Here is an 11,529-nt window from a genome sequence, read left to right as displayed (position 1 = left end):
GAAACCCTAATATGTTTTAGGGTTTCAAACCCTAATCTACTAGGTTGGGTCCGGGTTAATTTGGGCTTCTGGTCTCTGGGCCAATTGTAATCAGGCCTTAATTTGGCCTGCAAAAATACATGTAATTAATTAATAAAAAAAAATAACGATAATAATAATAATAAAATAACGGAAAAGAAAAACGGACAAAAACGGGTGTCTACAAAGGGCAAGGTATATTATATGAATATAATGTGAATATGGTTGAAGTTTTTGGCTTGAGGTAAAAGAGGGCAAGAGTCAAATTTGCAAACAGTCAAGAGAATCACGAGGAAGATTTTTGGATGATATCTGAATTATGAGGATCCAAGATGACCCTTTTTAATAAGTATCGAGGAACTATGAGGTTTGATGCATACCAACAAACGACGTATTTTCGGATGAGATCTGAACACTTTAATATGTAGTTTATCCTCAGAGTTTTAAAAATTTGATGACTGAAGTGAAAGTGCCTTCAAAATTTAATGACTACAAATGTAGTTTATCCAAAAATTTACCATAAGACACATGAATGTGTGAGATTTTGGATTTAATAAAAGAATTCAACTCATGGATTGAGCTAAATTATTAAAATATTATGTGCTTACGTAATAACGTCTTTTGAAAGACCCTTTAAAAAAATGTCTATTTATTTGACAGGTTAAATGAGCTGTTTCTCTAAACATTAACGTTATCTTAGGTTTGTCACGTAAATAAAGTCCCTTCTTTGAAGAGTCTTTCAAAAGGCAACACTTGTAGACACGTCTTCGTCTTATATAATAGAAATGAGTGTTATTTTAAGAATTTTTTTTTTAGTACCATTTTAGTAAATAAAAATTTAAAAAAGTATTGTTTTAATAATTCAATTGATGGATTGGCTTTGGGTGGATATTTGATTGAGCCTGCAGCAACGCCGGCTGCCCACCAGCTTTTATTTTCTTTTATTTATATTATGGAGATTACTGTGATTTTTTTAGATTAATTGGGATAAGTAGTACAAGATAATATATGTTTAAAGATATCTCTCAACCATCTGTCATTGAATATTGACATCTCTGATACTTGAACTCGAAATCTCAATAAATAATAACACGAAAAAAATAATAACAATTCTTTTATCAGATGTGGCCCTGTTCGTGAAGAGGGGTATACAGTGTTGAAATCATGAGGGAGCCAACATTAATTTCGGTGGACATGTGAAGCCATCACTAGCCCCCTTGTCTTAACCCTAATGCACCAGTATGTTCAAGCAATCACTTTTATAAAGCCACCTTTTGCTAAATCTTTTGGTTTCTCATTTTCTTTTTAAGCTTTCAAGAAATGCATTAGGAGTTTGCCTATCACTATCTTTAATATAATCAACTAAGTCGGATTGATTTCAGGTTCATGGCATCCATAAGATATGAACCTGAGCTTAAAAGAAGTCGATAGGAGGAAATGTACCTTGATTGAGTCCGAGCTGAAGCCTCCTTGCTTTCCATAGTCGGCCGTCCTCCGAAGCCTTGACGCAAAGGACACCTCCGACGAAATTAACATTTATCTATAACGTTAAGAGAAAATGAGGTTAACTACACAAAAGTTTGATGTAGATTGAATAACTAATTAGAACATCTGTAAGCATCCTAGCTTTCCTATTTCTGCACTTTCTCGACAAAAAAATAGCTCGACTTAAAAAGTATTGCTTAAGTCGGCATCTTAAATTCGCAAAACATGAATGACAGCATTTAGCTGGCAGCAGATATGTTCAATTCCCAGTTCCGATCGAAATTTTATAATGTCAAACATTCTTGATGGGAACTTCAAGTAGGAACATTTATGGCTGAGGAAATCAATGAAATGAGAGGGTTAATTTCCCATAAATAGATATCGGAGATCTTCCACAGTTAATCGAGTTGCTGTACCCCCACTTTGATCTTCACCGAAAGCAGAAGCGACCATTTTTCTTTTTTCTTCCTACATAGACATAAAGATAAAAATTAGACAACAAATCTTTTCACCAACGAGACAACAATGCAAAATTTTCATCTCCAATGGCCAAAACATGTGGTTAGTCTTGGCAATTTCCATACAGACCCATAAGGTCATCACTATAACATTATTATACACCAATCCGTTCGTAATGACGTCCAAATCAACGCCGTCGGAAAGAACTAATAATTCATCATTCCAAATCAAAGGTGCTAAGGCAGTTGGCTTCCATGAGTAAAAGTGGAAATTTCAGGTGAGGAGATCCTATATGGCCTTTAATCATTTCAGGGCCTGTAATGGTGTAGATCCATGAAATACACCCCTTTCCAAAACCAAAAAATAAATAGAAAACTCCAATATTCAAATTAACCACAAATGACTTTTACATCTACAAGTAAGAAATACCTGAAGAGATAATATTCGATAAGAAAATACCTGAAGAGATAATATTCGATCTTCCACTGTGTCTTTGATGGTGATCCGAGTTACAGTAACAGGGCGAGTCTGACCGATTCTATGTGCTCGATCAATTGCCTGGTCTTCAGTGGTAGGATTCCACCAGAGGTCGAGAAGGATAACATGACAAGCAGCAACCATATTCAAACCAAGGTTCCCAGCTTTTAATGACATAATCATCACAGTAACCTGCAAGAAACACAATGGATGGGAAAAGAAACAGAATTAATCATGTTCTACATCATATATATACTTAAGAGAATCAAAGCACACTCTTAGTGATTATTCAAGTGTCTGTAGAATAAATGCACGTGTATGCATGCCCGTGGGGGATTTACTTAAATGCAAGGGGTAGGAGCAAACCTCTGGGTCAGCATTGAAATCTTCGACATTCCGGTCTCGTGAAAGAAGAGTCATTTTTCCATCCAGTCTCCTGTAGTTAATACCATGACGACGTAATGCGAGCTCAACCAAGTCCAACATACCAGTCCATTGTGAGAAAACAATTGCTTTTATTGGTCCATCAGCTAACGAGTTTGAATAAACTGTTGTGCGCTTTACAGCTACACTGCCTGAAAGGCCAGTTTCTGTAAATGTCTGTTCAGAAGTAGAAGGAATTTCACTGATTCCAATAGAACTTGGTGATTCAGGACTTGAATTCTTTAATAAACATTTTGACCTAAGAATCTCAATGACGGCCTTGATTTTTGATGAACTGTAGTCGTTTAGTAAAATCGCTGACTTTTCAAAGGACTGGGGATGTGTTGGACTACCATTAATTTCACCAGCAAGACAGCTCCTAAGAGTAGGTTTAGAGAAAACTATATCATCAGCAAGTTGTTCTTTACATTCAGGTGCAGGGCAAGTATGATCATCGCCAGTAAGATATTCTGAGACACACTGGTAGCAGAAAACATGACTGCACATGGTAACAACAGGGTCATCCGGTGTATCCTGTAAAAACATTAAGCATCTTAATTATACAGATCCCTTTAAAATGATAAACTTTTTCAACTCGCTGGCCATGCACTATTGAGAATTGGAAATAAACATATTTCACATCTGCTGCCTATACCACATATTACTAAATTGAAAAAAAAAGAAGTAATAATTGAGTACAAAGAAGTGGGAAAACACTTCTAGAACACAAAACCTTTCCAGATTAAACACATTGAATTGCATTTGTGTCACCTTTTGTCTTAAAATATTAAAAGTTATCATGACAGGGAGAATCGGCATATGATGGGAAGATAAATCATTGCCACTGTAAGAACAATCAGATGTTGTAAAATAGAGCCATAATTAGATAAAATATTACACTCAAGAAAAACTCACATGGCATACAAGACAGATGGCAAAGGAAGCTTCCAAGCAGTTCAGTAGATTAAGCAGCAGTTCTCTAGGAAGTATCTTTGCCATTTCTACAGAAACTTTCCCAACAGGGTCAGAGTTTTGAACAGAATCAGAGTCCCGAATGGAATCAGAGTTAAATCCTTTGACAAGAAGTGGATGATCACAAGCCTGACGTAGGCGCAAAAGCATCAAAAGAATATTTGCATAATTTTGGTGCAGTGTACCTGCAGCTGCATATTGCTGTAGGAAATATATATTAAAAGATGAGTAACTATCAGATGATAGAGAATAGCAAAAAGCATGACGCATTCCTCACAGAAGCAAAAAAAAAGTTAATGGAAAGTTTATGACATTCCATATTGTTATTTACAGCATGAAGTCAGACTGATATGAGCATTAAATTAGAGTAAATGAACTATGATTAAGGTATTGTAAATGATATGTTTGAAAATACCAACAGAATTAGAATGCTTGTAAATGACAGCAAAAGCATCGGGTTACTATTTCTTGCATTAACTTTTTTTTTTTGGCAATCTTGTTCATCTTACAATCTGCAGCATAATGGAGAAAATTACAGCAATCACCCAAAAAGTTAACTTCCACAGTTCAAAAAAGCCTCATTTATTCTTGTGGTTCAAGAAACAATGGCAAAATGATGGTCCAAGAAAAAGGAACTTTATTATATCCCTCACAGGTTTACAGCTGATGGTTTCATCACCTAAACCTCATGTCTAAATCATGAAGCAACATTACACAAAAAGACCACAAACTTTTAAGTGCATTAAAACGTTACTCAAACCTTCCCACCCCGAAAAGTAAACAAAAAGAAGGCATAAAAATCATTTCTGAGAATTGGTACTTCCTTGTTGAAGTAGACAATAATTACTAGAATCATTTGATTATTATTTCTCGAACTATATTATTTTTTGCAGAAAAATAGCATCTTGAATTTTGAAGTACAATAACAGTGATTTGAACCCATGCGGGGATTCAAAAGAAGGCTTCGATTTGAAATATGCAAAAGGTGGAATCTACCACCAATTGCAAATAAAAACATAAGTATAATTCCGTTTGAAATAGTATACCAGTCACACATGTTTCAAAAAAGCGACATTAAAGTGTGAACAAATATACAGAATGAAAGGGGCACCTTAAATAGAGAACGTGAATCAGCTTCTAGTTGGGTATAGAAAGCCCGCTCCTCGGCTGTGAAGTCTACTTTGGACATGTTAATTGACTTTGGCGGCAACTTGATTATTGGCTCCCCATCGATCAATGTCGCTGGATTGAAACTAATGAAATCAGCCAAACAGCAATATGATAAAAAGCTTAAAATCAACTACAGCAAACCTGTATTATACAATACAGTTACAGATGATTTTCATGCCCAAAAGTTATCATACATTGTCTATATGCCAAGGATTGATCTACGAAATAGGGATTTAGGGGTCCCAAATTGCAAATACTATGGGAATATATGGAGTATGTTTAGAGTTTATATGGGCAAACAGAAAACTTTTCCCAAATATACCAAAATCCCACCTCCTAATAATGCTAGTGGACCTTTTCTTTACTTATTCAAGAAAAAAAGAAGAAGACAAATACCTTTCGTGCGGCGCAACATTACTATCTTCAAAACAGCTTGCAGCTTCTTGTAACCTTTTACATGATCTCTAGCTATTGGAACTTTTATCCCAAAGCAAAATGATTTATACACATCATACGGTTCATGTTTCAGGAACCTGAAGTAGCTATATAAATCGTCAATAGCATTTTGAATGGGTGTTCCAGATAAGCACCACCTCCGCTTGGCTCGAAGACCACAGCAGGCTCTAGCAACTTGTGTTCGATGATTTTTTATAGTTTGAGCTTCATCTAGTATCACCCTTAACCAATTTACCCTAGCAAGGGCACCAGCGCTAGAATCAATAAGGGAGCCATCAATTCCCTTTCTACCTTTTTTCCCATTCTTAGCAACGTTGGATGTTTTCTTCCTCTTAATGTTGGTTAAAAAGTCAGAAGACAATCCATATTTTTCCGCAGTTCTTTCGTCAATTTCGTCATCAGCAGCAATAGCTTGTTTAGGAACTTCATTAGTAACAAGCGAATATGTTGTAAGAACCACATCATACTTGGCAAGTTCAGAAGGATCCTTGGTTCTGCTGCCCCCATGATAGATGAGGACAGAAAGTTTAGATTCCTCCCCAACTTTTTCATCCAGCTCCCTTGCCCACTGTCGAAGAACAGTTGCTGGACATACAACCAATGTCCCCGCTGGTAACCTCTGTCTGCTGATTGCTTTGCTAGAAGCACTGACTTCTGGAATTGACTTGGTATCATTTGGTTCTCTATTTTGCTTTACTGTGCCTGTCCCACTAGTACCATTATCATCATCGTCGTCCAAATTAAGAGCTACAACTTCACATTTTTCTGGATCTTCTGGTTTTAATTTGGACTCTAAAAACTTCTGCATTTGTATAAGAGCAATCATTGAGATTGTTTTACCGAGGCCCTGTAAGATGAACAATGATAAATCTCAGCAGAAAATTACACTGCAAAACATGCATTGATGGCACATTGATCATATATGAATAAAATAATAATGATAACAATAGGAAAAAATTAAACAAATAACCTGATCATCAGCTAATATTCCACCTGCACAAATTCTAGTTCTTGTTTCTCTTTGAAGCATCCAATGTAATGCAATCTTCTGCAAAATTCAATGATTAAATAACCCTATAACCAACATGAACTCAAAATCATGCATAACATGTAAAAAAAAATATATGACCTGATGTCTGAAAAGAGGAACAGACAGAAGGCCATCAGGAATACTAGCTTCAGCTTTTGGTTGGCTGAGGTCCTGCATGAAACATAAGCCCTTCATATATAAACCCTCCAAACACATCAAATATGAAAAAGTTTTCAGGAACTAGAAAATAAAGCAGACAACAAAATATTATCATTTACACAAATCACATGAAGAGGCAAGAACAAAACAACAAGAAAAGAAACCCATCCGCAAATTCATACTCCATAAGTTTAGCATAAGAAAGTTCATTAAGTTCACAATAGAAAAATACCATATTAGAATAACAACTTTCAATGTTTACAAAATAGTATAAGTGCATCCAGAAAAGGCAAAAAGATCAATTTGAATGAGAATAAATTATGCACATGCGGTAAAATTCAGAATTCCAGCAAGTTTGTTGTAAAGTTAAATAACCATAGAGTTTGTACTTTACAAAACACAAAAACATGCTTAATGAGGCAAAAATGTTCATTTTGTCAACATAACATCACCCGAGTCTAAGATACAAGAATTTTCATAATGCATAGCGGATCATCAAACGTTAAATCATGAAAAGAATGAGGCAACTCTCAAATCAAACATGAAATACCTCCAGTGCTGCTTGATAAATCATTCTTTCATCACTTATGGGAACTCTTTCATCACTTATTCCAGCATGATATACAGGATTTTCAGGACCAGCAAACTGTGTAAAATTAACAGAATTTCCTTGCAAAAAAGATGGAGGAAGGATCCTACTAGTGTTTCCATAAGACACTCCATCAGTGTTGCCCCTGCTATAGTGATCTCTCATATAGCCCTGGCTATAAGAAAAAGTAGGTCCACCCAAATTGTTAGAGTTTCCAGGAGCAACATGAATCTGACTGCTGCCCGCATTCACTAAATGATCTGGTTTACTACTTTGTCCAAAGTGCTGAAGAGATGGAGGAAGAGTCCTCTTTAGAGCCTGCTGGGATGTCGGTTTCTCAAAATCAGTAGCAGGACCATTAGAAATTCGAGAATTAACAGTCCGAGGCTGACCAATATTCCCATTCATGGTCAAATATTCAGAACCATCATCTAGGGCACTATGCTGAGATGAGGCTTTAGCTTTTCCTGAATGATCATTTACAAAGGAAGAACTCAAATTAGAAAAGTGTGCTTGATTGGAAATCTTTCGAGACTGCCTAACATCACCTGCATCATTTAAGTGTGATTTCACAGGTCAGCAGGAGAAACATTGAGCTTTGAAATGGTAATTAGTCAAAACACAGACTAACCAGTACTCGAATTGGTGCCATTTGTAACTGCCCATTGAGGAAGAACCCTTGGAAATGAGGCATTCCTTTCTCCAGTATCTTCTGTTTCAAACTCACTATCAGAAGAACTAATGTCTATTGGATTCACAGCAGCCATTTGAGTTGAAATGGTTATTACTTTCCCCTCAATTGATGTAGAAAACAGATTCCGTAAAGGAAACCCAACCTGTGGCAAGAAATAACCAGTGTAGCTAGGATGAGCTTATTGAAATTAAGTTGCAAATCCAACCATTTTTGTTAGATATGGCTCATATACCAGATGAGGGACAGATGCTGGAGCGGAGTTGATGCGGTTTATTTTGGTAATTGTACAGGAGTTGCTGTTATATTCTGTAATTGTAACCTAATTTTGGATTATTCCTAATAATAAGAAAACAGCCGCTCATCGCTCCCGATGACATAGGCAAATTGCCGAACCTCGTTAAATCTTGTGTATTTTATTTTCTTTACTGTTTGTTTATTTCCCGAGTTAATTAGCCTGATTACCCAACAATTTCCACTAACAATCTTAAGTTATCAAAATCATTCAAGAACTAGCCACCCAGGGTCGTTGCGGTTGCAAATAACAATTTATTGGAGCAGCACCAAGATTCCAGGAAGAAGCTCAATTATAATCCGAGAAGTGTACCTCTGCAAATTCCAAGCGAATGCATGTAGAAAGGGGCTATTGCTAATTTCCTTATGATAAACAGAAGGCTAATCCCTAGAAATATTAACTATTTTTGCACTTTGCATCCTATATGGTTCCTAAATTATTTTTTCCACATTCCTCAACAAATTCCCCACAACTAAAATGGGCATTTCTTATCTAATTCTCTAAGCAAATCAAATACTCTAAATCAATCAAGGCTCATTATAGAGTTACAATTTCTTTTCACCATTGCTACCAACCTAAAATCAAACAAACGAATAAAACATGCATGAAAAAAACCCACAGTAAAAGAGGAGCTAAGCCAGTAAGCAATCCCACTTCATCACTAATTCAAAATTTTCAAACTTAACAAACACATTCACATCAAATAACAGACTGATACATAAAAATAAAGGAAATTAAACTTAAACTCAATCAAGCCAATCAAATTTTAATAAAAAGACAAACCCTAACCGTGGCTACGATTCTTCATCATAAAAGGTACAGTTGGTGGAACTGCTCTCACGAGTGGGGAAGTTGACGAAGAGTACAACTGAAGAATCTTTAGAGAGAGAATTCAGGAGAAAAGAAAAAGGAGAGGGAACGGCGGCGTTTCGGATAGGGAAGAAAACCGGCGGGGGTGACAAAGCGTCAAATTTTATGATTTTCTTTTCTGTTTTTTTGCTGATTTTTGTGTGTTTTAAAAGAGAATATTTATTGCCTAAGCAAAATCTAACTCAAGTTATAGTATAATTTTATGATGTTAATATTTGAAAATCTTGTTAATTTTTTATTCATAAATTTAATAATATATATATATATATATGTATTTAAAGTATTTTTTAGATTTTTGGGTAAATTATGCATTTAGTACCTAAACTATCAGTTTTGGCCCATTCTAGTACCTAAACTTTCAATTTTTTCATAATCATACAGAAAGTTTAGTTTTTCTTTCATTTTAGTATCTCGCCTTTAAAAACTTCAGTTTTTGTTTCATTTTAGTATACTTATTCAAAATTTAGGGTTAAGTTTTGAAAAAAGAAATTAAAATTTAGGTATTCAAACATATCAAAATTAATAGTTTAGGTACTAAACGCGTAAAGTTTTTAATGGCATGTACTAAAATGAAATGAAAACTAAAGTTTAGGTATGGTTTTAAAAAATTTGAAAGTTTATGTACTAAGACGAACTAAAACTGATAGTTTAGGTACTAAATGTTTAATTTACCCTATATTTTTTATTTATTTATTAGGAGGATATTGTCGTTAGTCTTTGATCAAATAATTTCAATGTATGTTTTGTTACAATCACTGTAGTCTGCTTAATCTTCTCTTTAAAAAAAAATCTTTTTAGGGTTTTTTAATCTTTATTTATTTTTTGTTATTCTATTTAATGAGTCTTATATTTTCATTGAAAATATTGGAGATTTTATCTTTTATACCATAATGTTTTGCTCTTATAATTCATTTATTTTCCTGGAATTAGATTTGATTTCGTCTCTTCCGTTAATATTTAATTAGTTATTTTATTGATCGACATTTAATTTGAACTCTTATACATTTATACTAGTTCTCCTATATTGGTAGATGTTTATATTCACATTAGATAAATCAATTACTAGATTCAGTAAATTAATTAATGTGAAGGATTACAATTTTCTCATATATATATATATATATATATATATATTGCAAAAAGGCATAAGAGGCTCGTGTATTTTTTTTTAAATAATGTGTCCCTCGTATTATTTTTCTCTCAATGTGACCATCTAACTTAGAGAATAAGCTTAATGTGTCCCTTTGATCAAAGTTTTTCGTTGTTCACTGTTACGGTGCTGATGTGGTAATTCAATGTACTGACGTTGCAATGTACGGTAGTTGATAACATGGCGGGTAACATGAAAAATGGGCTAAATTGATAACACAAACATGGCAGATAGACTGCCACGTCAGCACCGTGAATTATCACATCAATACCATATCGATCAAACTGTAATACCCCAACCCGTATCCGACCCGGATACGAGTCCGGGATGTCACATTGACATTTCAAAACCTTTATTCTTGAAAAATAACATAACATTTGAACTTATATTAAGAAATTACGATCATATATCTTATAATAAATTCTTATATCATCACTTGTTTCCTTTCTACCTATTCACAATCACACTAACATGTACTCACACCTATCATTTAACATATACACTCATAAGAATCATTTCAATCATATAACATTTTAGGAGTCACTTCTTACCATAGTAACTCCGTCATTGGCTCATCGCAAGCCAATGTTTGTTCTATAACATAAGCAAAAATTAAATTTCACTAACATGCATCTTTTTCTGTATGCACAAGCTCAGCTGCAAACCGACTCAGCTTATTAAATTCATATTCGTATACGGAGCGATTCATCTGTTTCAAATTCATAAACTCATGTTTCATTTGCCTGATGAATTGATCTCCAATGTACTTGTGCTTAAATTCTTCCAAAAACAGAGACCAAGTCAACTGGTCACTTGACATTCTCATGGTAACGTTCGTCCACCATATCCTCTCTTGTCCCCTTAACAAAGACACAACTCCATTCAGCTTATCCACTTCAGAGCAGTGGAGACCATCTAGCATGATTTTCAAATCATTCAACCAAAGATCCGTTGACACCGGACCTTCCTCATCTTCTCCCTTAAATTCGGGAGCTCCTAATCCTCTCAACTCCTTTGCTACATTTACTTTGGGAGTTGATGGAGCAGGAGGTTGGAAACGTGTCAATACAATGTCTAACATCCTGAAGAAAATATCTTGATCACGTACAAGCACTCCAGATTGTACCTGTTCTTCACCTTGCCTAAATCTTCATGAATCAAAACCATGTTTGAATTTGAAGGATTAACCAAAAGAAATCAAACTCACCTTGGCTATGAGGCTTCACGGTCGGAAGAAGAGAAGAAGTTGAAGAAGATAAGCTGGAAACTTATCTCATCAATTATG

At 34.9% G+C, this 11,529-nt stretch overlaps 1 protein-coding gene across 2 annotated transcripts; it reads right to left on the bottom strand.

Moving 5' to 3' along the window:
* Positions 1-1,592: 1,592 nt before the first annotated feature.
* Positions 1,593-9,152, bottom strand: LOC120137228 (helicase-like transcription factor CHR28). 2 transcript variants are annotated; one of them, XM_039153036.1, is made up of 12 exons: positions 9,023-9,094; positions 8,362-8,369; positions 7,870-8,076; positions 7,200-7,786; positions 6,590-6,661; positions 6,431-6,508; positions 5,401-6,307; positions 4,946-5,076; positions 3,778-4,035; positions 2,806-3,396; positions 2,422-2,631; positions 1,593-1,971 (listed from the first exon to the last, which is right to left on the bottom strand). In XM_039153036.1, exons 3-12 carry the CDS (start codon positions 8,003-8,005, stop codon positions 1,864-1,866), a joined length of 3,078 nt encoding a protein of 1,025 aa, XP_039008967.1. In that variant the 5' UTR covers positions 8,006-8,076; positions 8,362-8,369; positions 9,023-9,094; the 3' UTR covers positions 1,593-1,863. The 2 variants fall into 2 exon arrangements, with proteins under 2 accessions (XP_039008967.1, XP_039008966.1); XM_039153035.1 differs by lacking the exon at positions 8,362-8,369 and having other exon boundaries at positions 7,870-8,081; positions 9,020-9,152.
* Positions 9,153-11,529: the final 2,377 nt, after the last annotated feature.

This window comes from Hibiscus syriacus, unplaced genomic scaffold (genome assembly GCF_006381635.1).
Source record: "Hibiscus syriacus cultivar Baekdansim isolate YM2019G1 unplaced genomic scaffold, ASM638163v2 tig00110654_pilon, whole genome shotgun sequence".
Taxonomy (NCBI): domain Eukaryota; kingdom Viridiplantae; phylum Streptophyta; class Magnoliopsida; order Malvales; family Malvaceae; genus Hibiscus; species Hibiscus syriacus.
Note: the sequence above shows the minus strand (reverse complement) of the source record. Positions and strands in the feature narration are given on the sequence as shown.